Genomic DNA, 27,001 nt, shown 5'->3' with positions numbered 1-27,001 from the left:
TCTTGGTTATGGTCGATCCGGAATTTCTTAAGGGGGGTAATGTAACTGACTTGGCCCTAGAAGAGCTAGTTTTCTCGGAGTGATTCCCATTTCACTGTTGTATTCCATTCATGCTTCCATTCTACCCCAAATCACAGTCACTGGCACCGAAGACCTAGGCTGTTAAACTTTGCTCAAATTTCTCAATTGTTGCCATTTCTTCCAACCCATCATTGCATACAGTCTCGTGAACTAATTTAGGAAGTTTCTTCATCTCATTAGATAACAATCTTTGAATTGTAAAACTACACAAGACATAAACTTAATAAATTCCTTATGGGTTTGTGTGTACCCACACATCATATACTTTTAATGGTTATTTTACAGCTGGAAAATCTAAAACAATTGTCCTTCTTAGTGAACAACTTTGAAGGACTTTAGATTTATTTCTTACCAGTAGTAAAAAATTCCTTATCAATAAAAAATCTCACTATACCAACACTAAATGTGGTTTTCATCAAAGATTTCTGAAAGGCTAGACCACCACTAGTAAACTTCTCCAGACTTTAACAGACATCGATGACGATGTCGAGAATGAACTGACAATTAGTGAAGCTTATGAAGGAATAAGAAAAAAAGCATCTGGTATTGGACGGGCTATGCACATTGTCAACAATTATGGGTCGGCTTAGACCCGCCATAGCCTCAGGGAGTCGCCACCAGTGCAGCAATGAAGGAAAAAATATCGTACACAAAGGGTAGCACCTATTAGCAGCTAGTTATTGTGAATTCGTATTACTAAAACAATAAACTAAACGCCCTAATTCGAAAGAAAGGTGCATAATGTGGCATACCCAACTAAAAGCCTCGATGTAATGTAATAAAACTAAATTTTCATTATGTTCACAAAGTCGCTTTAGAAAATAAAACAAAAAAAAATACAGCTTTATATATAACAACATAAGGCAGTGTTATAGACGCCATACCTTCAGGAATTGCATCCATTTTTCAGAACTCAAAAATATCAATTTTTACGGCCGCGATATTCACTTTATTACAGCATGGAATTATCTTCAACATAATTAGGTCCGCCCAACGCACTCGACCCTCACTTGTCAACTGCCGTGAAACCTCAGGATGTGGGAACTTCTCATTGCCATATCCGGTTTCCCATGCAGGGGTTATCTTACATTACTACCACATAGCCAATTTGGTCGGGATTTTAAGTTCGCGATTTGCATTTTGACCACGTTTTCGAGCAAATCTCCCACTGTCCTTTCCCCACGGAAGTCAGGAGTAGTGGTCAGTGGTTTAATGCTTGTGGTTTAATATGTTGAATGCATTAGCTTAGTGAAATTAATTTAACTTATATACAGTAGTGATTTTTGCTGTTGCGATGGCGCCGCAAAAATTACGAAACGGCAGACGTTTCCTCAAAAGTAACATGATTAAACATTCCAAAGCAATGAAGAAATACAGAGCTGAAATTGCCACGACGCAGACCACAGTCTCGCTACACGGCACTGAGGCTCTACCATAATGTCAGGATTATAATCAACACTGCTAGTATAGTGCCAGATAATTAACTAAAATGAATTTGATTCGTAAAAGTGCAAAAAAACACATTGATAAATCCTTTGCCTCTCATATAGTTATAGAAGTGACGTTAATCTGAATCACCATCTAACATGAACATATTTGACGTAAGTTATATTCACGGAAATCTGATAATGTTGCTGGTTTATCCGTTATCAAGGATTTGTAAAATAGGACAAAATGTAACTACTCACTGTAAATGCGTGACCAGTTCAAAACATTGTTTGAAGTTAAAAAATAAAAATAAAAAGTAAATAAAATAAACTTGTAGCCCATCGTTCAATCGTAATTACGCCCCATGTTATTTCAACAATACAACATTGTTTGCGGCTATACAGTTAGGCTATATATATATATATATATATATAATTGATGATAGATATTTGATTACAGTTTATTTATATGAAAACTTGTTCATAATTATATTTATACTTTATAGCTAAACGCCAGTTTTTAAAATTAATTACAAGTCATCTACACGTGAACTGTTTCGTCGACTGTTTATAAAGTGAAGTGAAAAGTTAATGTGGTTTTCATTGCTTATTACAACAACAATTTCGGAAATAAAGGTTAATTATTCTTGCATTTTAAAAATCTGATTACTAGTATAATTTCAAGTATTTATTCTTTTATTATTAAAATTGAAATGATTCAATATTATTCATAAAAGTATGCAATCATTTCATCAATGTTTTGTTATGACGTCATGTTAAACTATCTTCCGTAAACCGACTTTACAGACAACCAATTTTTGACGTGACGTCTAATAAATCAATGAACGCCGGCTGCACGCACGAAAAAGTGTTCCGTTTCGCACATTGTCCCGTTTCGCTGTGTCCCGTTACGCTCATTTTATATTGCTCTTTGCTAACCTGAACCTCCTAGCATTGCGACCGAGTATGTGGCGAAATTCTGTTTTCATGCATTTCAATGTAACATTTTCATTGCTCTTTGCTAACCCGTTCCTCCTAGTGTTGCTGCAGAGTCCGTGGCGCAAATATATTATTTTGGACTGCATTTTGGTGTTGGGTAAGCCATTTTCCTTCACATCATCCTTGAAACACTCCCATTCGTTCCTACTTTTCTTATCATAGTCCTATCCTTAACATAATATCACAGATTGGAAGAAGTTAAATAGCAAACATGTATAAAAGTTATAGTTAAAATAATCTCTTCGTTAAAGTAATAAACATATTTGAATTAATGAGTGCAAATAAAAGTAAATTTATGAATTAAATTGTAGATTTCATTTCACTCCTTCTTTGTATCCATACAAAATAGTGATAATTCAAAAAAATGATTCAATTTTATTTATAAAAGTATGCAATCATTTCATCAATGTTTTGTTATGACGTCACGTTAAACTATCGTCCGTAAACCGACTTTGTAGACAACCAATTTTTTTATTTTAATAATAAAAGAATAAATACTTAAATTATAATAGTAATTAGATTTTTAAAATGCAAGAATAATTAACCTTTATTGCCGAAATTGTTGTTTTAATAAGCAATGAAAATCACATTAACATTTCACTTCACATTATAAACAGTCGACGAAACAGTTCATGTGTAGATGACTTGTAATTAATTTTAAAAACTGGCATTTAGCTATAAAGTTAAAATATAATTATGAACAAGTTTTCATATAAATAAACTCTAATCAAATATATATTATCAATTATATGAATCACCATAATTTTTTAGTCATTTGTAACATAACCTATTATTACTGCACTCGCCGACAGCCTAACGGAACACAGCAAACGGAACAATGAGTGTAACGGGACACAGCGTAACGGAACATTGAGCATAACAGGACACAGCAGTAGTGTGTAAATGGGGCTCCTGCGCCAGGCGTCAGGCGGTGGAGCTGGGAGCCGGTCCGCCATCTTGGATTGTGACGTCACAGCGGCCATATTGGATGACCTTGACCTTTGACCTTGACATCGGCGGCCATTTTGGATCCGCCATTTTTGATGACGTCATTTTGTTTTCTCGAACTTTCCACCATTTTGAATTATGACATCACCGTTGCAATTTCCGTTACGCCCACCATCTTTAACTTTTTTACTATCCGATTTTAATAAAAAAAATTTAATTTTAAAAAATTCATTTAATAAAATTTTAATAAAATTTTTTAAAAAACATACATTTACGACACGGAGCTCGGAGTCCTCGGTTCGAAACCGACGAGGGCAAAAAAATTAAAAATGGCGACAGGCTTCTTCCTCAATGGTGGCAGTAGGCAGACTGACATCCCCCCACCACTTTTTTTCATAGCACATATATCTTCTACCCCCTCCCCCTTCCAACACCACCCCCCCCAAAAAAATAAAAAAATCTTAAAAAATAGTAATAATCATCCCCACCCCGCAGCCATATTGAATTTGTAACTAACCCCCCTATATTTTTTAAACATTATAAATACCACCTTCAGTGCCCAGGGTACCCTTTAGTTACCTGCAGTTCCTCGCGCGCACCAGTCGTCTACTGAGGGGGTAATGTTTGCTTGTTGCGCGAGCGGAGCAAAGATCTTGTCGGCCATCTTAGCATACGGTAGAGTGCGCTCGCTTGCGGCACTGGATAAGGAGACGGAGTTGTCGTACTTACCTAAAGTAAGTCTTACCTGGTCTACGCCCCTCATGAGATAAGATACATCTACAAGTTCTTACCGGTGTACCTACAGCAAGACCCAGACATACAAGATTGTTTGCCGTGCACCGAGTGCGACAGAGGAAGCTCCAGCGTCCACGACACACCGCACATGAAGTCATGGTGCAAGAAGCAGCGAGATGCGTGCAGGCAGCGGCAGCAGCAGCCTAGATCCTGAGCGCCGTGCCGCTGTTACCATATAGGTGCCACTCCAGCCTCCTCGTACGTGTAACTGTGAGTAATGACAATATGACACTCTTTCTTGTCAACGTCCAGTGTCTTACGTCCCAAAAGGGACCCGTAGTGAAGCAACTGTCAGTGATGTCCATCATTGGCGGGGAAGAAACCAGGACTTATGAATACATCGTTAAACCTCCTTGTGACTGGTCGGAATTGGACAGATTCTATCAACGCGAGAACCGTCGTCTAACCTATGAAGTGAACGGTCTCTCGTGGAATGACGGTGATGTGGACTATGACCAACTTACATCTGTGCTGTCGAACCTCGTCGAGCCCGAAGACGACGTTGTTTACGTCCGTGGTAATGAACAGAAACGTATTGTGAGTGAGTTGTGCAGTGCCAAAGTAATTGATCTACGTAAACAAGGCAACTGTCCGGGCTTTAACACACTGTTAAAGATGTACGGAAACCAAATTGAAAAGTGCGATAAATTTTATAATGGTTTCCACTGTGCACATTGTAATAGCCAGTTACTGAAACTGTGGCTCTATGAACATCCTTATTACTACAGTGAAGATTAAATATACTTCTTATAATTGAAAATTTTTTCTATGTAAATGTCTGTTGTGTGTGTAGAATGACGAATTTTATATGTAAATAAAAAAAATGTATACCATTGTATTTGTTTTGCTCTTTTTTTCACCTTTATCATTACGGGTTTGTGTGAAGTAAAGTGTCTTAATTCCAACTTTCAACAAAAAATTATATATGCAGAAAAAAAAATGGTTTACATTTTTGCAGCAATGTATGTTTTCAATCATACATTATAAAAAAAAATTTTGTTCATCAAGAAAAAAAAAACCAAGGTATTAGTACTATAAAATAAAACACAAAGTTAAAAAAAAATTACAGTTATATATTATTGTTAATATATACATTTAAATATTTTTATTTATTTCATGTGTGAGAGTGTAGATTCGCAGGTCTTTTCTCAGCAGGCTACGATCGTCCCGCCGCCTCCATCTATATTTCACCAGCTCTCTCCTCATCACGTCGAATCTCTCCATCTCAGCAACTGCTCACCTGCTAAATACTTAAATAGAATATTAGTCACTCAAACAAAAAGCTTGCATCGCAGCTCTCTGTGTTTGGAACGGGCTGGAGACCGACACCGCTAAACAGACTAGTCACGCACAAGCTCCTTGCCTCCATATGCAATATACGTCACATATGTAGTCAAGTACTTATGAACAACATCTCTATTTAGCAGTGGCCCATTACAACGATGCAAGCCTACCAGAATGATCTACCATACGATACATTGACACAAAGCACATGCTTAAATTTAACAATGTCACATTGTCACATACCAATGCTGAAATTGTCCAGTCACAATGTCGTATCAATGCCGAAATCTTGTACAACATCGATTGTGGAACCCAGCGGTGTAACAGTCCATCGTTGACACCATCGATGTAAGGAGCCCATCGTAGTGACCCCATCATCATGACACCATCGATGTTAGGAGCCCATCGACATGACTCCCTCGATGTAGGGAGCCCAACGATGCATACAAACGCATAAATAGCATTAAAATCACATATAAACGCATAAAACGCATCGGTGTAAAACACATCAGTGTAAAAATTATATGTATTGCACCAAAAACTACATAGGTGCATAAAACCACCACTTCCATCCCAACCAACCAACCAAAAGCGTAGCACCACAAACAACGAGCATGCAAAACACCACCACTTCCAACCCAACCAAACAACCAACCAAAAGCGCAGCATCGCAAACAACGAGGATGCAAAACACCACCACTTCCAACCCAACCAACCAACAAAAAAACGTAGCACCACAAATCAACGTAGGTGCATAAAACCACCACTTCCATCCCAACCAACTAACCAAAAGTGCAGCACCACAAATCAACGAAGGTCCATAAAACCACCACTTCCATCCCAACCAACCAAAAGCGCAGCACCACAAATCAACGAGGATGCATAAAACCACCACTTCCATCCCAACCAACCAACCAAAAGCGCAGCACCACAAATCAACGAGGATGCATAAAACCACCACTTCCATCCTAACCAACCAACCAAAAAATGTAGCATCGCAAACAACGAGGATGCAAAACACCACCACTTTGAACCCAACCAACCAACCAAAAAATGTAGCAACGCAAATGACGAGGATGTATAAAACCGCCACTTCCATCCCAACCAACCAACCAAAAAAGTAGCACCACAAATCAATGTAGGTGCATAAAACCACCACTTCCAACCCAACCAACCAACCAAAAAACGTAGCACCACAAATCAAAGTAGGCGCATAAAACCACCACTTCCATCCCAACCAACCAACCAAAAGCACAGCACCACAAATCAACGAGGATGCATAAAACCGCCACTTCCATCCCAACCAACCAAAAACGTAGCACCACAAATCAACGTAGGTGCATAAAACCGACACTTCCATCCCAACCAACCAACCAAGAGAGCGCAGCATCACAAACTACGAGGATGCAAAACACCACCACTTCCAACCCAACCAACCAACCAACCAACCAAGAATAAACACAGCACCACAAAAGATAACGTAGGTGCAGAAAACCAACCAACCAACCACCATCCATCCAACCAAGAATAAACATAACACCACAAAAAACATTGTAGGTCCATAAAACCAACCAACCACCATCCAACCAAGAATAAACGGTGCACCACAAAACAACGTAAGTGCATAAAACCAACCACCACCCATCCAACCAAGAAAATTCAAAACCACAAACAATGTAGGTGCATGATTAAAAAACCCAACGAAGAAAAGCATTGCACCACAAACAACGATGCAAAGATCAAACAACGAAAAACCCGTCGATGCATAATCCAACGACGAAGGCTATGTACACCAAATCAACAGAGATATGGGTGGCTACCTTGTGGCATCACTAGCGCCATACTCGTAACATATCTGTAAGTATTCCTGACGGACCTTTTCGGCTACCGTAGTGGCCCAGGGGTCCTCAAAGTCCACACCATGCTTCACCCCATCAGTGAATCCTACACGAAACGTACGAGTACAGTCACCAGTTTCAACATTTCATGTTATAAGTTCACTTGCTGTTTTCTTACAGTCATTTTTATTATGTATAAATATTGAGGTATAATAAAATTATCCATTGTACCCATACGGTAATGTATGTATTCCATCGTCGCATATTATGCGTTTATCGTCGTGTCAACTAAGTGCCAATTTATTCATAGTTTCCGTGTAAAATACCATTTGGTGCGACCTTATGGACCGGACTTGCGCACGCTTTGTTGTGTGGTGCTCCAGGACTTCAAGAAAATCTTCAAACGTAATTTTGTTCTTCACTACACATTTCTGAATTCCTTTAGCTCTCTTGGATATATTATCGTTATATTTATATGTATATAATTTTCCTCTGAGGCCGACAAACTCCTCCATCGCCACCCCATGCACACATCTTTGAATTTGCCCACCACCTTTTTATTGGTGGGCGAGTAGCAGGGGTGGTCAATGGGATACGCGCTGGTGTCAAACACGTTCATGAGCGCAGAGTCGTCGGCCAGGTCCTGGTAAAAGTCGTGGGTCTTGATTTCATAGATGAAACTGTCTGTGTCCATGTACGCCAGCGTGATGTTGTCCTTATATTTTTCCATCATGATGTCGTAATGGAAATTGTACATTAGTGTTTTGGACAACTCCAGGACGGCTAAACCCGCATATACAGGGCGGTCAAAGAGGATACTTTCATGCTGGAGTTTGATCAGAGCCAAGTTTTCATCGAGAACTGTCCTGTCCTGGAACGCTGGCTTTGCCACAACTTTACGTAGCCTCTTCTCGCTGCATACGAGTTCCATCCGCTGCCTCGTCCTCTTTTGTTCTAACAGTTTACCAAAACATGCATTGTTTGCCAGCTTAAAAAATTATTTTTCGAAATCATTTGAATCATTCTGCCTCATAATCGTATTTTTCACGCTGCACAAATTCCAGGACTCGGTGTACTTTTGTGATTCGCAGTCCGTGCTGGAGAGCCTGCTTCAGGTTTCTATAATGAACTATGTAATTACTCTTTTTCTCGAGCGTCGTCATCAATTTAGGCTGACGCGAGCCGGGCGGGCACTTGTTGACGGGCAGGAACAGCAGGTCCTTGTGCTTGTCATGCAGGACGGATGGGTACTCAACATCCACTTGTAGTATGTACCTCATCCGCCCCTCGTCCGGTATGGTCATGACGTCAATGTCCGTGCCCGCCCACCTGAAGCCGCTGGCGGGAAGAGGCAGAGACATGGCCAATCCATAGAGGTTGTTGGCGTCCAGGTACATGACGTGGGTTGATGACTGGCTGGGATCGTAGGTGCGGGGAAGGCAGACGTTGTTGGCCTTACAGTGGCGCTTGACCACTTGAGCAACCCCGCCCCTGATCCCAGCTTCGACGAACATGTGCATATCGTAGTCGGTCATCAACTCCAGCTGTACCTTTGTATGCTTCAGCATTGCATCGAACGTGAACCCTGGCGCGCTGACGTAGTGGCTGCAGTCGATGCCGTAGGTCTTGAGGCAGAGCTGTCGAAAGTTCTCGAACACATCCGTCAGCAGCAGCACGTCCGTCTTGAGGTAGACGTCGCTGTAGTCGCCCAGGGTCACGCAGCCGAACTCGCTCCACACTGCCTGCGCATGCCTGTATTCTGCATCACTGACATGGCTGTCATTTAATATATTGTAAAATTCCTTTTTCGCAGGCAGTTTTGGCTATTCCAACTTCTCCCAGCATGTCACGTAGTCATATGGGAACACACCTTTTCTTGTCACCAGAGTCAATTCATTTTGAGTGATGAATTTTGATGTTTCTACGAATTTGTCGGCTGGCAGGTACGACGCGAGGGACGCCAAACTTCGTGCCATGAACCTGAATGTGTCGATAAACTGTACGGAGAATTTGTCGCCCAGCTTCTTAGAGAATGTAATCATTTTCTCTTGCGTGTGGGGAATAATAAATATTTCTTTGTTGTCGTAGCCCAGTTTCTTGATGATAAACTTTTCATCATAACCCAGGTTGTGGAAGTACACAACAAGCTTCTTGGGCCGACTGCGCAGGAGATTGCAGCTGTTGCAGGCGGCACCAAGGTATTTTCGACTAAAATGGTCGTGGTCCTTTACTTTGATGTTGTAGGTCGTGAATGACTTTTTACAGTAGCAGCACTGATGGGCTGCGACGAAGCTGACATACTCTTGAGCCATCAGTGACGTCATGGGCAGGCTCGTCTAGTATATGTCCTTCACCTGATTTCCAATATTAACTATGTCTTCCACGAATTTTGCCTCAGCATTGGGACCCCTGTACAGAATTGGCTCTTGCGGCAGTGAGGCGGTGAGTGTGGCTGGGATCACATCATTATCCACCTTAACATATATACAATAACTATAGGCTTCGTGCTTCTGGTAGGCCTGTGTGCTTGATTGCTGGGGGTCCGGCTGGCATGATGGGATGGACACGAGCATGGCCTCAAAGTCTGCGTATATGACGATGGGCTTCTTTGACATGTGGTGGTAGTTTTTAAATTCCATGATAGGTGGCTTGCCATTTTTGTCAGCTTTAGGCATCTCGACGCGCACAGGAGCATGGGTGTTGCAGAATTTCTTTTGCGAGTCAAGACACTGCTGCCCTGTCAGTCCTGAATTCTGTGTCAAATCGTGATAGTACGTGAAGCATCTCTTACACACATTAATTTTTTCTTTGTGGGCGGTGATTTGGGGCCTGACGAGTCTTGAGAAATTTTTTATAAAGCAGAAATGAGAGTTCTTATCTTCGGACGTTAGCAACAGGAGGTCGAAATGGTGTTGCTTTTCCTCCTTCCCCACACGCACTGGCGCGATCTTGTCGTTCTCATCGATGCTGTAGATGTTGACAGACACATCGAGATTGTTCCTCTCAAACACTTTGATTTGGTGGGGGGGGGGGGGGGGGATCTCCAGTCCTGAAAAATCAAATTTACCTTGCAGCTCACGGTAGTGATGGTCGACTCGGTTGGCGCATGTTCCCCCTCCACGTACCGCGCCAGTATGGCCCACCTGAAGCACTCGTTGTCTTCCAGGTTCATGGGATTTATGCATGCTTTCCTGTTCTTGATTGTGGATGGTAGATCAATGTAGGAGACTCGCAGCGGTACTAACTTGTTGAAATGGAGCTGAATTTTCCTCACTGCAGACAGAGTCCACCCCGAGCCTTTACTTACATATTCGTCTTCCTCCATACATATTTTCTCAATACATTCCTTTACTGCCTCTTCAATGTCGCTCTCCTCATAGATGGGTATATTCTTCATCTTGAATGACCTCTTGTCATAACCTTCATCGAAGGGAGCAGACTTGGCATAATCACATTCAAGCCACGCATTGAACTTCACTGGGCCATTTTCACATATTTCCTGGGAAATGCGATTGATCAAGTTATTTTTCATTTCGCCCAGGTACGTGCAAATATCTTTGGTCGATCCATTGTTGACTGCCACTAAAGTTTTCCAATTTCTGCGGAACGCGCTCTCCGCCTCAACAAACCCGGAACCGCCTGCCCCCAAGTCAACCTGAGCCTGGTCAGGCGCTTGCGCCTCCAAGTCTCGCTGTGCCTGGTCGGGCACACTCGCCACGTATTGCGGACGAGTGCTGGGGCCGGGCTGTTGACGGCCAGAGGGCTCGCCCGTGCGCCGTCTCTTAGCGGCCTGTGGAGCCAAGCCATTGCACGTCTTGATGTGCACAAACAGTGTATCTTTACGTGTGAATTCGTCCTGGCACTTTACGCATTTGTAGCTAATACGACCAGAATTGAACTGGAACTGGCTCTTCTCGTGGCGTCTGGCATCATAGCTATGTTTGAATTGCTGCCCGCAGAAAATCCACCTCGAGCCTGAGCTGTGCTCGACGGTGCCCTCGCACGTTCTAATGTGGCGGGTCAAACTGTCTTTTCGGCTTATTGTCATACCGCAGATATGGCATTGGCTTGCGGTATTACGGCCGGGATTCGCCTTGCACACACGCTCATGCCGTCTGGTATTACGACTAGCAGTAAAAAACTTGCCACAGTATGCACACCCATTCCCTGGTGACGGTGCACATACCTGAGATGACGCAAGCTGGCTGGTCCCCAAGGTCGAGGGCTGGACGGCTCCCGATGTCGAAGGCTGGCTGGCTTCCGCGGGAACCCCAGTCAAAGTCCTCTTCATGTTGATAGACTCTGTAACACGATCGGATAAATTATAGTAATACAATTTATTTAAATATTCCGCCATTAAATTTTGACACTGAAGTAATGAATGATTAAAGTGTATATGTTTGTGATTTTCCTGTTAATTTTTTTTTATTTGTCAAGTATAATTAAAAAATAAAATTTCACAACATTTCAAGTGTAAAGACATTCGCGTGCACACACACTAACACACAGCCATGTAAATGCATACAAGCAGAAGTTGAAATTTAAAAAAAAATTCAACTCGCTAGACGAAAACAGGAACGTCTCTGGGTGCACTGCACGCACGCACAACGAGGAGGGCTGGAACGTCGTGAAGCACACGCTGGTCTCAGGAACCTGTAACACAGAAAAGGAACCGCCTTGCTAAGTATGCATGCACACGTCTTACTTTTTCAAGACAGCACAAAGACACTGATGTACAAATATTTTTGTTTTATGTACTGACCGGAAACGTGACAGAACTACACGGAACTCCAGAGGGCAGACAGGCGTTCTCCAAGCGGATCACACTCGTAAGTAGCTCGACGCAGGGAGAAGCACTGAATACCTGCAACACATACATAATATGTTAAGTAATTGTAGAAGTAATGAAAATGGTCGTGATTATGTGTTATGCGTCTATGGATAGGTAGCAAGTGCTAATTTCTATCCTTTTTTTTTCATTTAGCAGTAAAAAATTATAAATTACTGTTATTAATATTGGTAAATGAACTCTTTTGTAAAAAAATAAATCGAAAACCTTAAATGTAACATTACCAAGAGACTATAGAATTACCTGTATTTTTTTTTTGTCGCTGTAATTAATAATATAAACTACTAGTGTAATCATTTTGCACGTCAGAGGATTCGAGCGCGCCATGCGATATGCGTAGGAATTACGTCAGCTGGTGGACACAGATGTAACGTAAGGACGCGAGCGCTCCATGTGTTTGGGAAGGGGCCGGAGGGAGGGAGAGCGTGCGATTCCCCCACTAGCGCAAGCCGCCATTTCATCACGTCAACTCAAGCTGTACGGAGCTCCTGCCAGTCCTCTCTCTATCTCTCTCCCTCTCGTACGTCATCCATCTTGATTCAAGCTAAGTCGTACGTGCATGAATAACAAACATGTATGCCAGGAAAAAATGTTTTTTCAAAATAAAAATTACTGCAACTGATGACTCTAATAATTTCGACTAGTATCACGGAAAAAAGTAATTTAGGTTTCTAACACTTATTCATACAAACACGAACGTGAATCTATCCTAATTTACACGCTTCGGAACTAACGTGACAAGTAGTTTATTTTAATCATACATAGTCGTGAACCTAATTACGCGTTACAAATTCAACTGATGTGCATGTTATTTCAAATATGACAACTGTAAAACTATTAAGCCGAATGGATTTCGTATACTGAAACTAATCTCGCTTCAATGTTTACATTTACAATCAATAATATTCTTGTTAGACGTAATTACAAGATGACTACTACCTTTAATTCTTGATTGCACATCGAAACTAGTGAGCCGAGAAAGGAACGCGCACGTAAGACTTTTTTTCTCTCCCACGTCCTTGCCCCTCTACATCCAGCTGCGCGGGAGGCGCAGTGTCATGTACTAGCTGGCTCAGCAGCAGCCTTCACTGCAGCTGTTACGTACACTGGGTGAAGGACGCAGCGGGGCACAAGCAAGAGATACTGGAGAAATTTCAAAGTTTAAAATCTACGGAAAAATTTTCGAAGTTGGAAATCTGCGGAAAAAATTTCAAAGTTAAAAATTTACGGAAAAAATTTCAAAGTTGAAAATTTACGGAAAAATTTACAAAGTTGATAATTTACGGGGGGAAAATTTCAGAGTTAAAAATTTACGAAAAAAATTTCAAAGTTGAAAATCTGCGGAAAAAATTTTAAAGTTGATAATTTATTGTGAAGTTGTACTTACCAAGCTGCTGGAGTCAAAGGGTGGGAAGGCAGGATATCCGCACACAAACTCAGCCAAACGTATCCAGACGGTGAAGCAGAAGTGCTCGTGATCGTTAATTTATACGTAAATTCTCCCCCTTGGTCAAAGGCGCCAGCCAATCAGGTTCCGCGGGAACCGTCTTGTCCTTTTTGATGTAACTTAAAAGTCTGAGCCTTTCTTTCGTGCTGACAGTTATGTGCGGAACAAACCACTCGGTGCTCGTGACGGTGACTGCGACCGGCTGGGGGTCGTTTCCGGGTGCTCCCACGTTGGCATTCAGGTGCGATGTCGTTAGAATTAACACAAGTTCTTGGAGGGCTTGAATCAATATTTTCTTGTAATCCTCCGCGAAGCCGAGATGCATCGAAAGCAGTATGCTAACTTCGAATTTTCCAGTTTCATAAATGGGAATTTTGAAATCGGGTTTCATTCCAAAACCTGCGATTTTGGTCGCGCTCAGGTCGTTCGGTGTTAGAGACAGGTAATTTTTCATCGTGGCAGTAATGCCCAAGTCCCACGATTCGTCGATCGCAATATTATTCAATTCGAAAATTACTCGTTCGAATAAATGCAATATTCCGTTTCGACCGAAGTATGCAGTTGTAGGATGTAATCCGTCCGCCTTTGTCAGCGTGCCTCTTATACGAATAAATGACTGGCAAGGTAGAGTATAAACGTCTTGTTTCTGTACCGGGATGCATATTTCCCTACCGGGCATATACGGTCCTTGGAGGTAGGGTGCGAAGCAGTGGTATTCAAATTTATTTACATCGTCGCTAAACTGAACTTTTTCTGACACGTTTAAATAATCTTCCATGCTTGTGAACTTTGTAGCCTAAACTGCGGAGATACTTAACGTTAAGAGGTGTTAGCGCACCGCGGCCTCGCAACAGACTGGTCCTGGGTTCGTGACGCTTCTTTGATTTATAGGGCTTGAAAATCAGTCCCATCGCTTCAGGTGTAAACGTAGTGTAATTTCTTCGTTTCTAAAATTTACTAGTTTATCGTTTTGATCGACAATGTCGACTACTACTTCGTGTACTGTTTTGGCGAGCACAGGGGCGTAAATGATACTTTGCGGTACTTCGACCAGTTTATATCCAGGCGGAACCGTTGGCGAAAACTCATGTAGCATGTTGTTTAGTCTTCCGTTGAGGTACGTTCCACCTGCCAAATTGCAGTTTACGCGTATTACATTCACGGGCATTATTTGTACGGGTAACGAGGACACGTGCAAGGTCTTGGCTGCGTATATTTTCGGTTCGAATCCGAGCATCGAACCTATGGTTCCCGGTATCGTAAAGTCGACATTTTCACTGCAAAAAAGTTCGCATTGTAGCGTGTTTGGATTATCTCGCAATTCGAAAATTGTGTTTGGATGTAATTCGTAATATCGATCAACTCCTACGCCCTGGTGGGTATGGAAATTTCCCGAGTTGATGTTCCATCGCTTTTCAAGAAGCACATTTTGCAGTTTTCGTCGTCAATGTTTGGTATGGCATTATACGTTTGAAAATCTGCGAGACCGATGCTCCATTCACCGTTCAAGTCCAGTGGCGGGTAGAATGTGGCTCGTAGCTGCGAGCTACGACCTGACAATATCAGTGTTACGGACATGACTGATTTATTTTCGCTACTGTTCCTTTATTTTATACTTAGGAATCTGAAGCACAAGTGACCGCAGTTTGTTTGATTAGGCTTCTGTTCCGTTTCATAATTGTAGAACAATGTAGTGGTCCGGCCCAGGTACCGCCTTAGTTCAGGCAGAGGTCTCAAATTACCGAAACTGTCGTAGTAACTAGCTTTTTTTCCAGACTTTATGTACGCCACCCAGTGCGTGCCGCGACCTGCCGACGTGTCTAAATTAATTATGGCGCTTTCGTTGGTTTTTGGTTTGCTGGACAAAGTGTCTCGCATAAACACACCGCGGAAATGTGGTATTTTCAGTTTGCGTGCGTACTTTTTTAAATCTACGTTGGTGAGCGGAAGTTTCGGCAGAGAACTTAGGATTTTCGTTTCTTTTTCATGCCTCGGCCTGATTTGTGAGGACGTAAGTACAGTCCTGCACCGTTTTTTTTTACCCATGACAATGGCTTCCATGCTTGCATTATGTCTACGAGCTTCCTCCAACTGGTTTCGCTGGTTCTTGGACGTATTCACGGCCCTAGCAATGTTGGAAGCAGCTGCTGCGATCCCGCCTAGTGCGCCTATAGCGGGCACCAGCAACGGTAAAAATCCCCCCTTTTTCTTATTGGATCTTTGTATCTTACGCTTCTTGGTCTTGCGAATTCTGGGCTTACGAGCACCCATTCCTAATTTCGTCTTTGCCTTCATAATTTTAGATACGCCCCAGGCCGCGATTTTCTCTCCTAGACCCGCGTTCGATGATTTGCTTATTTATTCAGCTTCCTGTGCCAATATCTCGTCGGCCCGGTGCCTAGATTCCAGATCCTTGCTGAGCGAGTAGGCAATATCGTGCTGCTTGCACTTTTCGTCGAGAGAATTAAGGGCGCCGCCTACTTGGAGAGCGCAGAGACGTGCAGAGCCTTGGAAATCCGGCTTTTATTCGAAAACTATTCCACGTATTGTTTTGCAGTTTGGCTACGAAAAGCATTTAAGGAACAGCTTACAGGCCTATAATAGTGAGACGTTCTATTTTCCCTTACTAATAGGTAAGTTTTGACTGTGAAAATGGCTAAAACGGCACTTTTTGCGGCGAGATTTAGGTAAGAAGATTCATTTTCCCGGGCTTCGGAAAATTATAGACCCGTAGAATGCACCTTTGTCTTGCGTCGCGTGATAAAAAAATATAGTTTCGTAGATGAAAATCGATGGTTCTACGATGCAGTTCTAAAGCACTGCATGCCAGTAAGACACTCCAGTGAAGTGGCGCCACCACGCGCTCCGCTCGGCCGCTATCAGTCCGGGAGGGGAAGTAGCCTTGAGCGGCGGGAAGGTGGGTATGCGGGGGGAAAAGATCCGGCTGGTAGGGGGAGTGCCCAGCTGCTGCGTGTCGCTAACCTGAGTCTAGGGCAGTAGCTGTCTTTGACAGACGCACAGTGCGAGGTGCGAGATAATAGTTCGTACATCCATCATCCTGCGTGCGTGCTCTGATACTTGTGAATGTGTGTGGGTGAATTGACTCGCGTCAAGTGCCAGTAGAACGTTTAGCCTTTATACCCATTTAGAAAGGTTTGATTTACAAAGGTATGGAATCTGCGAGAAAGCAAGTTTTGAATGAAGACAAAAGAAGAGGTAAAAAACGTCACTTGCGTCTGAATGCAGTTCGAAAGAAAAGGAAATGGAACAAAGGGAAAGTTTTACGTTTAGTTGACGGCAGGTAAGTGTGTTGTACATTTATTAAGAAACATGTAAGCCTTCACTTTCAGTTGAAAAGGTTATATAGCATAATTTTTTATATTCCTTTACTATCCATTTAAGCTGTATTAAATTTAAATGTTCTTTCTTTCACAGGCTGCGTTACGTGAAAAACCATGAAACAAGGTTTTCCAACTATACTTCACATGAGTCTTTCAGTACATCCAAACACGCGGGGAATATAGAAAATGCTGTTGAAAGGAAAACCCAGACAGACAGTGAGACTTGCTACATAACGTTGTCTCCAGCAAGGTTTGAATAATAGTTTTTTTCAACAATTACTTAAGAATAATTAAAGGGCAAAATGCCGAAAGAAGGTGTCTCTCTTACTTTTCTAGCACGGATAAAACGTCTATAACGCATGAATACCTGTATATGAATATTACGTAGGCCTATACACATACATAAAATAGTCCACTACATTACTGCATAGTTTTATAGCATGCTTTCCCGTATGAGATTCATGAAACGTTTCCTTAAATGTTTCCAAATACTTCTGCACTGAATGAAAATTAATAAAAAAGTAATATGCCTGTTCTTGACACATTTCTCTTAAATGTCGTGTGTGTATGTATTTATAATAGCTTACATAAATACGTTCCATCATTTTATGACTGAGAACTGAAAATTAATTGACTCTACATCGGAATCAGTGAATATTCGTTATTACTTACGATTTTTCACAGATTCAATTTGATGAAACATCTCAATCAGTAAACTGTAGAAAACTACATATTAACTTTGTTAAACCAATAATTGAAATAGTGAAACATATTAATTCGCAAATTTAATTTGTAAGATTTCGCGCTCAATTTATGAGGCGGTATTTTTTCATAATATAATATTAGTGTTTTCAGTCCACATACTTTTAAATTCAACCTAAATATTATATCTAACTCAACTACTATCATAAGAAATGGTAGCGTAGTGGTCAGGTCATCGGCTTTCGGCTGCAGACAACACGGATCAAATCATTCTTCCGATAAACTCGTTAGCAAATTGTAAAGTAGGTAACAGTATTCTACAAACATAGGAATATGGAAGAAATAAAAGAATATAATCTTTCATTTTTTATTTAAATTACTTATGATTAAAATTTAGATCTTTATTAACACTTATAAATAGTACTTCAGTTGCGTAGTTACATTTTATGTTAAAAGAAAGTTGAAGGGTTATACCTAGTAACAATTGTATATAACTTATGTGAGCGTTTTCAAAATATTATTTGTTTATAGCTTTTTACTGTTACCATCGCTGAGCGGTTGGAAGTGTTGTTGTTTGCTGTATTCAAATACTGTTTAACATATCTTCCATTACGCCTACAGTTAATAAATTATTTTGTTTTAACGGTTATATAATTAAAATATTCTGAGACGTGGTATTTTTGTTTTACACAGCAATGTTGTAATTTCACAATTGGAACATTGAGCCAAACTTTGCGACATAATTAATGAAATATATTATTAATTTTAGCCTACTAATTATGTCAACAATAATAGTTGTTTACAATTTTAATAGCGTATTTGATTATTATTTCAAGGAAAATCATATCTTTAATTTTGTTTTGTTTTAGGTGTTCCACCTCTCCCGGCGATACTGCTTCACATGATCAAGTAGACATCGATGGAGCAGGTTGTTCGTTTTGGACAAACGAAATATTGGCGACACCGCAGAAAGTCACAACTACTGATTATCCTACAGAAGAATATGATGTTACTGGAATATTTTCAGACACGGAACAAGAGTCAAAATCGGTCACAAGTGACTACGCTCAGCTTCTTGAAGGCGTGAAGAAACTTTCGTCACCAGCATCTTCACCCGAACAAACCTCTCCTAAAAAAACTTTCAGCTCTGAATCATCAACCTTTCCGATACAAGGCCGTCGACTGTTTGATGTTGACTTTCTATTCAAAGAAATGTCGCGCATCAGCCAACATAACAAAGTGTTTCAGTGTTCGTTTGAAAATATGCGATTAATAAAAGAACATAAAAATGGAATGATAAGTAAATTTGATTTCAAGTGTAATATGTGTGGTACTGTTGAATCTATTTTCTCGGAGGACCCCCAAACAAATAAAGTCAACTGTAACATGGCATGGGTGAACAGTATGTTGTTAACGGGCCAAAGTTTTACACAGTTACAAGACATAACTTCAACTTTGGAAATGCCTTGCATGGCCAAGGAGACTTTCAACAAATGTCAAAAATCCCTATCTTCTGTTATACACGATGTCGCATGTCAAAGTATGGAAGCCGCTGGCAAAGAAGAAGCAAGATTGGCAGTAGAAAATGGCAGTGTGGATGTCGACGGAGTTCCTCTCATAGCAGTTGTCACTGATGGAGCTTGGTGTAAACGATCGTATGGAAACAAATATGATGCTCTTTCTGGGGTGGTAAGTTTGTGTATTACGTAATCTTATTGCGTGTTGAATAATAATTTGTAGGCAATCTGTGTTATATCAGTAATTATGTATTATTAGTAACTAAAATAAGTTCATGACAGTGTGAACAACACGTAATAGTTATTTTGTTAATATTTCCTTCTTTTGTAGATAAATGCGACAATTTAAATTCTTTATAAGTGCAAACATTGTATAGTTATTTTGTGATAGACCTGTTTGCTAGTATGAAAGTCTTTTAGGCCTACCGGCATAGAGCCATATACTTAGAGCCTATTGGCATAATGCCAGACATTCGAAATAATGTAATTATCCTGATTATACAATGACTCGTTACCTTACATTAAGTTTTACAGCGAACAGATTAAATATGCTTGTTTTTTTTTTTCTTATAGGCTTGCATAGTAGGAAAAGAAACAAAAAAAGTTATCTTCGCAAGCACTAGGAATCGATACTGCTGCATATGTTCACGAGCAAACAGTAAAAATGAGACGCCAAAGGACCACGTCTGTTTCAAAAATTGGAACAAGTCTTCAAATGCCATGGAATCTGACATCATAGTGGAAGGTTTCAAATGCAGTGTTTCCATGCATAACCTGAAATATCATCAGCTGATTGGTGAGTCACAAGGTGATCAGTTAATTTCAGATGTTATTAATTATTATGTATTTGTGTCGATAGTATATTTTCGAAATAATTTTAATGCCGTGTGGTATTTAATGTTTTTATTTCCGACGTCGCACGTTTCATATGTTTTCATACAATGCTGCATATTGTAACGAACTGAAATGTAGCGCTTTTGTAACAGCTACTTCCTAAATATACAGAAAGGTATTAGCTCTACAATGTTTATAAATGTAACCTCGCGAAGAGTAGGTACTAAATATTGTGAACTATATGAAAATAGTTAGCCTCAGAGCAGTAACCGAGCGCTCTGATATGCCTACAAGAAGAACGTGCATATGTGGCCATTTCGAGTTAAAAATGATTTGGTAGTTTTCTGTAGGTATTTTTCAGTGAGCCATTGTATGTAAGTAGTTGTGTTAATTAAAGAAATGTTGTCTTGCACTTGTATTTCATACCCCAGAAATAGCATAGCCATACAATTCAGAGCCTACCACTATGTTAATATATGTACTTCTTTGAGGGCTTAACTGCAGATTTATGTCTTGGTATGGTTCTTAGGAATATTTTTAAAGGGTATGCAAGGTATAAAGTTTTCCATTTAGCCGAAAAAAGGACCCAAAAATATTGTAAAGTATGCGGCCTTAGTTTTAATATTTGTGAGAAATAGAGTATTGAAGTCTTATCTTGTTTAAGGCCATGTTACAGCGTTTAACGGCCCTTCAAAAACAATAATTTTTAATCAATGTTTTGTCTATACAGAAAAATCACCCAGTTTTAACAATACCACCTTAAACGTTTTATTAAAGTATTGTCATACCAATAAACATAACAGTTTTTTTCCAATATTTCTAAATAAGTTAACGCCAATTTTTTGCCCGAAAATGAGATAAAGAATGACAAAATAATGTATGCGGCCGAATTATACGTGGTAGATTTAAATAGCTTCTAAGGATTTGTTCACAGTTTCATTTCACGGAGTCATGAATTTTCTCAATTCATTACATTGGAAACTAACTGATAAATTTAACTCATTATTTTCGAAACGCTGCAACATGGCCTTGTATTTTTTTTCGTATATAAATAAATACCTATACATTTATCACATTAGTACGTAGCGTGTTGTAAACATTTTCAGGAGATGGCGATAGCAGCATTATGACCCAGTTGGTGAAGGCTCAGCCATATGGTCCAAATTTTACAATCACCAAAATTGAATGTACTAACCACATACTGCGAAATTACCTTCGAAGGATACGTTGTATTGCTCAAAAGACGAAAAACGAAATTGGTTCCGTTTCTCCTGTTCTACGAAAGGCTGTATCTGACAAACAACTCCGCCTTCGAGCTGCAGTCACCGGAGCTGTGCAGCATAGGCGTGCTCAAAAAGAGTTTCCAATTCACAGAAAAATTGAGGAGTTAAAACTTGACATTTACAATGGTCCATTTCACGTATTTGGTGACCACTCAGGATGCGCAATTAGAGGTTATTTCTGTAGCGGATTGAAAGAAAACGAGGAAAACCTTGTACCGCCTCTTCAAGAGGCAGGTATATGGTCAGAAATAATAGCAGCTCGAAACATTGTTGCACATCATGCTGTAAGCCTTTTACATAATGTCAATACTAATACAGCAGAGTCTTTCAATAATGTGGTTTGCAAGCATGTTTCAAGTAAACGAGTAAACTTTTGTTTGAGTGGTGGCTACCAAACAAGAAGCGAGCTCTCTGTAATTTCTTTTAATTCAGGTCCTCAAACACAGTCCTTTATCCATAAAGGTTTAACAAACAGTAGTCCTGGAAACATCACTAAAGCTCACATACAGCGCAAGGAACGTTCATCAGAGAAAAGAAAGCTCAGGAGGCTGACAAACCCACAAACATTTAAGCGCAGAAAGTTGTATGTGACAGGTCCAGACAAGGATTATGGCTGTGTAGAACAACGCATACCTGACATGGAACCAGACGAATATGCAAGACAGACACAGGAATTTCTCGCTAGGTTTTGTAAAACGGATGAAGAACGAGAAAATCTACAAATCGCTACCAAAGGGCAAAATGATTCTGTTCTCTGGAAATCAGAAAGAATCAAGCGACTGACAGCATCAAATTTCGGTAGAATCTGTAACATGAAGAAATCCACTAAGCGAGCAAAATCCGTTGTCAATATATTGTACAGTAGGTTTTCAGGGACGGAGGCCACAAGGTATGGATTGGAAAATGAGCATAGCGCCATTCAGGATTTTGAAGTGAACTTTGGTAAGAAGGTGGCTCGCTGTGGCTTATTCGTCGATAAGGAACACCCATGGCTGGCAGCAACACCTGACGGTCTTGTTGGAGATGATGGTATCCTTGAAGTAAAATGTCCTGCCGTAGCTGCCAGAATGTCTCCACAAGAAGCAGTGGAACAGAAAAAAGTAACATTTTGTAACATTGTGGATGGTAAAATGTTTCTGAAGAAAGGACATGCTTACATGTACCAAGTGCAGGGACAACTGCATATTACCAATCGTAAGTACTGTTATTTCGTCCTTTGGACACCACGTGGCTTACTAGTGCAACAAATTGAAAGAGAGAACAGTTTCTGGAAAGAAAAAATGATCAACAAACTGACACAGTTTTACATGACGTGCCTTCTACCGGAAATAATAGATCCACGTTATCCTAGGAATATGGAAATCAGGGAACCTGATAATACACTGTAAACAATTGATGGACAATAGCCTTACATGTAAGCCAAAATTACCACAAACAGTACAGGTAAATTCCCATTTTTAAAGAAGGATATTAACAACAAAAATGATTTCATAAAGATTACAGTTAGGCCTATAGATTTTTGTTTTCTAGTCCAATAAACAATTGAAACATAGAAAATTGGCGTACTAGTTTGACGAAAGATGTTTGAAATGATACAGTTATACAGACAAGTGCCCAGTTGCCAGTTTCCGTGCCAACAGAAAAAAAACCTTATGTTTGTGTATGCTGTGAAATACTTAAATCAATATAATGTAACAGTGTAATTGGCATGCAGTGTCTTATAACTTTGCACTTAGATTATATTATTATGGGCCGTATCTCATTGTGAATCGTTTTAAAAGATATACGTAAAATGTTTGTTTCACTCTACATGTTATATTGTGCGCTGATAGTTTACTACTAGTATCGAGCAGCTGTTTATTTTTATTTTTGGTTTTGATGTATTAACATTAGTTTCATTATTTGTATTTGCACCGTATTATTTATCAAGAGTGTTCGAAACGAAATAATTTGTTATACTGAATCTAAAATAGTTGTATGAATATATTTATTTTTGTATGTTTAAATATGTAAGGTGGAATATTTTTTTGTGTAAACAATTAGTATGTATGTTCAGAGCTATTGTATTGTAGCTATTGTCTCAACAGTTTCAAAACATTAAGCCAGTTTTTTACCATTTACTTAAGCTGATTCATGGTGACAACTGTCTTATTTTGTGGTACAAATTACATAGATGTATAACCTGTAGTAAGAATGAACATAACAATTCTCATAGATATAAAATGTAAATAAAATATGTAAATGTGGTATTGTTGAATGAGCATTAGGTGTTGTGTGAATAATATATTTTGTTATGAATGTTGTAATTTACAAGAAAGATATTTATATACATATGTTGTAAAATATACACATATCCATACACACTTTGCAGCAAGTGATTTCATTACATACCCTTCCATTTTATTTTGGCATTTTGTATACACTGCCAAAGGAAAAGTTTAATTACGATTTACTACCAATCTGTACAAAGTGCCTACAAGAGGTTTACATTTGTGGATACATGTGCCTCTGTAGTACATTATTATTGTAATAGTGAACGAATATTAAATTCACACATCTGGTACTTTAAAATTAAGTAGGAATATGAAGAAAACATACATTATAGTATTTGTTACATTAAGAAGGATCACAAACACACATGGTATTACCCATATTAAAATAAGAATAATATATAAATACATTAAGATTAGAAACATTACAGAGTTTACATTACTTAAGACCGACGACAATAAATAGGGATGTAGTACGTTGAGTAACATTGTCATATATTACATGACAAATTAATCCTTTAGTACACTCACTAGGTCATTGAATAATCTAAGACAATCATAAGAATAAACTCAGGCAATATAGAAAGGCCTATACGAGTACACAAACGAATAAACATTAGACTACTAGTTAACTTACAGTAGAACAAAAACTAAACATGTCTTAATTTTTTATAAAATATTTCATAAGTTTATTTATGACCCGCAGTGAAATTTACAGTTTTTTTTGTCCTGAAATAAAATTGCATTCGCTATGTTCTTTCTAGACATCGTTTTCCGCACTATCTCTTAAAAATTGTGAGCTGTAGCGCTAAGCAGCACACAGGCTGACGAACATATAAGAATAAATTTAGCCAATCAGTGTACGCTAATGCGTAGCAAGTTTAATAGTTCAGTCGGTAATAATCTAAATTATTTGTTATTAAATGCAATAGAAACAAAACGATCTCATTTGATAGCAAATGTAGATAGTTGTTTTAAAGTACCACAAATTTGAAACACCATTTGTTAATTCACAGCCAACCATATAAGGAGTGAGGCAATCATCGTTTACGTAACATATGAGAGGCTAATATTGATAATGGTGTAAGTCACTTATATTCCGAAGCACTAGTGTTACATTAAATATGTTTCATACGAAAGCCACTCTAAATTATTTAATATTTATTAACTTTCTCACAATCATTCAAGCACTTAGTTGGTTCTGTCTTTTAAATATCGTAACAAATAATTGTTTTGTTAAAAATTGGTAATGTGCCTTATTCCACTATCATTCTAAGCCTTTCATATCATTGCATGCAGTTACGGCATTCATAATAAAAGGCCACTTATATTTTCCGAGTTTGAATAGGAAAATATATCTTTATTCGTTAACCATTTTTACTAAAGCCTGTTCTACAGTGACACGGAACCGTAAGCAACGGAAACGCATAACGGAAACTCAAACGCAATCGCAAGAGTTGTGTTGCCAATCTCATGCCGAAGCGTTTCCGTGTCCGCTTGCGTCCACTGTTGCAAGTATATTAAAATATTCGTTTTTGTGCGTTCACTGTAGAACGGACCTAATGATTTATAAGAACGGCTGAAAACAATAGCGTCCGAAATGAAATATGCTAGATGTATTTTACTGCAGAACAATAAACGGCGATTGTTTCATCAGCTGCAAAATATTGCATACAAACACAACTTTAAAAGCAACAGAGCATTCGTTTAATGGGTAATAATAATTATATTATAGTTTCTTCATTCCAAAAGAAAGTATCATGGCATAAAAATATCTTTCACGATTCTCTGAAGTGTAATCTGGCCTTAGTTCAGCGCGGAAATCCTAAACAATGACATTCCGCCGCATGCGCCAGCCAAGTGTCTCGAGGTGCCGGCTCGGTGCCGGGAAGCGGACACCACGTTCACTATCTGCCTCGCGCCCTTTCCCCTGCCCGCGCATTTTCCCACCCAGGTGTCTGCTCGGCGGTCGGGTGGGGGAAGACACCATCCCGCCTTTCGAGGGGCGGAAAGCCACGGCGAGTAGTTCCAGCGTCTGCCGCGATTCCTGCACGAAGATGAGCCCGTCCAAGCGCGCGAAGTGATTTTCCCACGGACATAGGCGGCGCCCTTAATTCCCACGTTCGCTAGTTTAGTGCCGGGACCGAAATATGTAGCCGGGAATGTGTAGCTCAAATGTCAGATTGTTTATCAGCGAGTTTACGAGTCCTGCACCGCTGTGTTTTTTGTTCTTGCCTCTTCGAGGCATTACATACAACTGACCTAAAATCAATAAATACGATTGTTCTTATATGATGATAGTAGTATGTAATAGCCGGTCCTGCGCCAGGGTCCAGGGGGAGGTGCGAGGTGCCGAGCCACATCACTGAAATGTGACGTCACGGTCGCCATTTTGGACTCAAAAATTCCTCTAAATTCCTCAAAAATGACTCAAAATGACTCAAAATTTCCCGTTTTGAGGAAAAATTTCTTGTTTTCTTCCACAAAAATTCGAAAATTAGGATTTCGAAAACTTCAAAAGTCGTTTTGCCTTAGAAACCACAAAAATTCCTAAAAGAGGCTTAAGCATCCATGTCAACAGCCTCCGATAACCCTCTGACGTCATCTAGGATTATGACGTCACCGTTGCAATTTCCGTTACGACCGCCATCTTGAAAATCTTTTTACTATTCAATTTTAATGGAAAAAAATTAAAATTAATAAAAATATTCTTTTAATAAAATTTTAATAAAAAATATTTAAAAAACAAACATTAACGACACGGAACTTGGAGTCCTCGGTTCGAACCCGGTGAGGGCAAAAAAATAAAAATGACAACAGATCCTTCCTCCACGGTAGCCATCGACAGACTGACCCCCACCACTTATGTCAAAGTATATATATCGTCACCTAGTATGACGTCATGTCCGCCATCTTGTCTTCATATGCTGGAAGCCAATATCTTGTTATCGACTACTAGAGTGCGCTGACGCCATGTTAGTTTAATTCTTACCTGCTAGAGTGCAGTAATAATTTATTACTGTGACACCCGCCATCTTGTCATATGGACGCCATCTTGGAATTGTGTAATTATTTAGCTAGAAATTCGGGAAAAATTCCAAAATAAATTAAATAAATTGGCAATAAATATACTGATTGATTCGATCGATTCATGTCCTTGGTTCGATCCCTGGATGATGCAAAACGTAATTTTATATAAATAATAATAATTTCAATAAACCATGCTCACAATTCTTATAGAAACTTTAAATCCTCTACTACCATCATTCTATAATCCTTTACGACCGTAATCATGAAAATTCGTAATAATTAACCTAGCAATTCAGGAAAAAGTTCAAAATTCATTAAATAAATTTGCAAACAATATACTGATTAATTAATTAGAT

At 39.6% G+C, this 27,001-nt stretch overlaps 2 protein-coding genes across 9 annotated transcripts in view; both read left to right on the top strand.

The window, feature by feature from the left end:
* Positions 1 to 27,001, top strand: part of LOC134527226 (ecotropic viral integration site 5 ortholog) — a 950,124-nt gene that overhangs the window by 532,292 nt on the left and 390,831 nt on the right. The gene's annotated exons all lie outside the window — the stretch shown is intronic.
* Positions 10,437 to 21,958, top strand: LOC134527229 (uncharacterized). 2 transcript variants are annotated; one of them, XM_063359722.1, is made up of 4 exons: positions 10,437 to 16,969; positions 17,104 to 17,259; positions 18,581 to 19,400; positions 19,802 to 21,958. In XM_063359722.1, exons 1-4 carry the CDS (start codon positions 16,839 to 16,841, stop codon positions 20,183 to 20,185), a joined length of 1,491 nt encoding a protein of 496 aa, XP_063215792.1. In that variant the 5' UTR covers positions 10,437 to 16,838; the 3' UTR covers positions 20,186 to 21,958. The 2 variants fall into 2 exon arrangements, with proteins under 2 accessions (XP_063215792.1, XP_063215793.1); XM_063359723.1 differs by lacking the exon at positions 19,802 to 21,958 and having other exon boundaries at positions 18,581 to 19,774.

This window comes from Bacillus rossius, chromosome 1, assembly GCF_032445375.1.
Source record: "Bacillus rossius redtenbacheri isolate Brsri chromosome 1, Brsri_v3, whole genome shotgun sequence".
NCBI classification, from domain to species: Eukaryota; Metazoa; Arthropoda; class Insecta; order Phasmatodea; family Bacillidae; genus Bacillus; species Bacillus rossius.
Note: the sequence above shows the minus strand (reverse complement) of the source record. Positions and strands in the feature narration are given on the sequence as shown.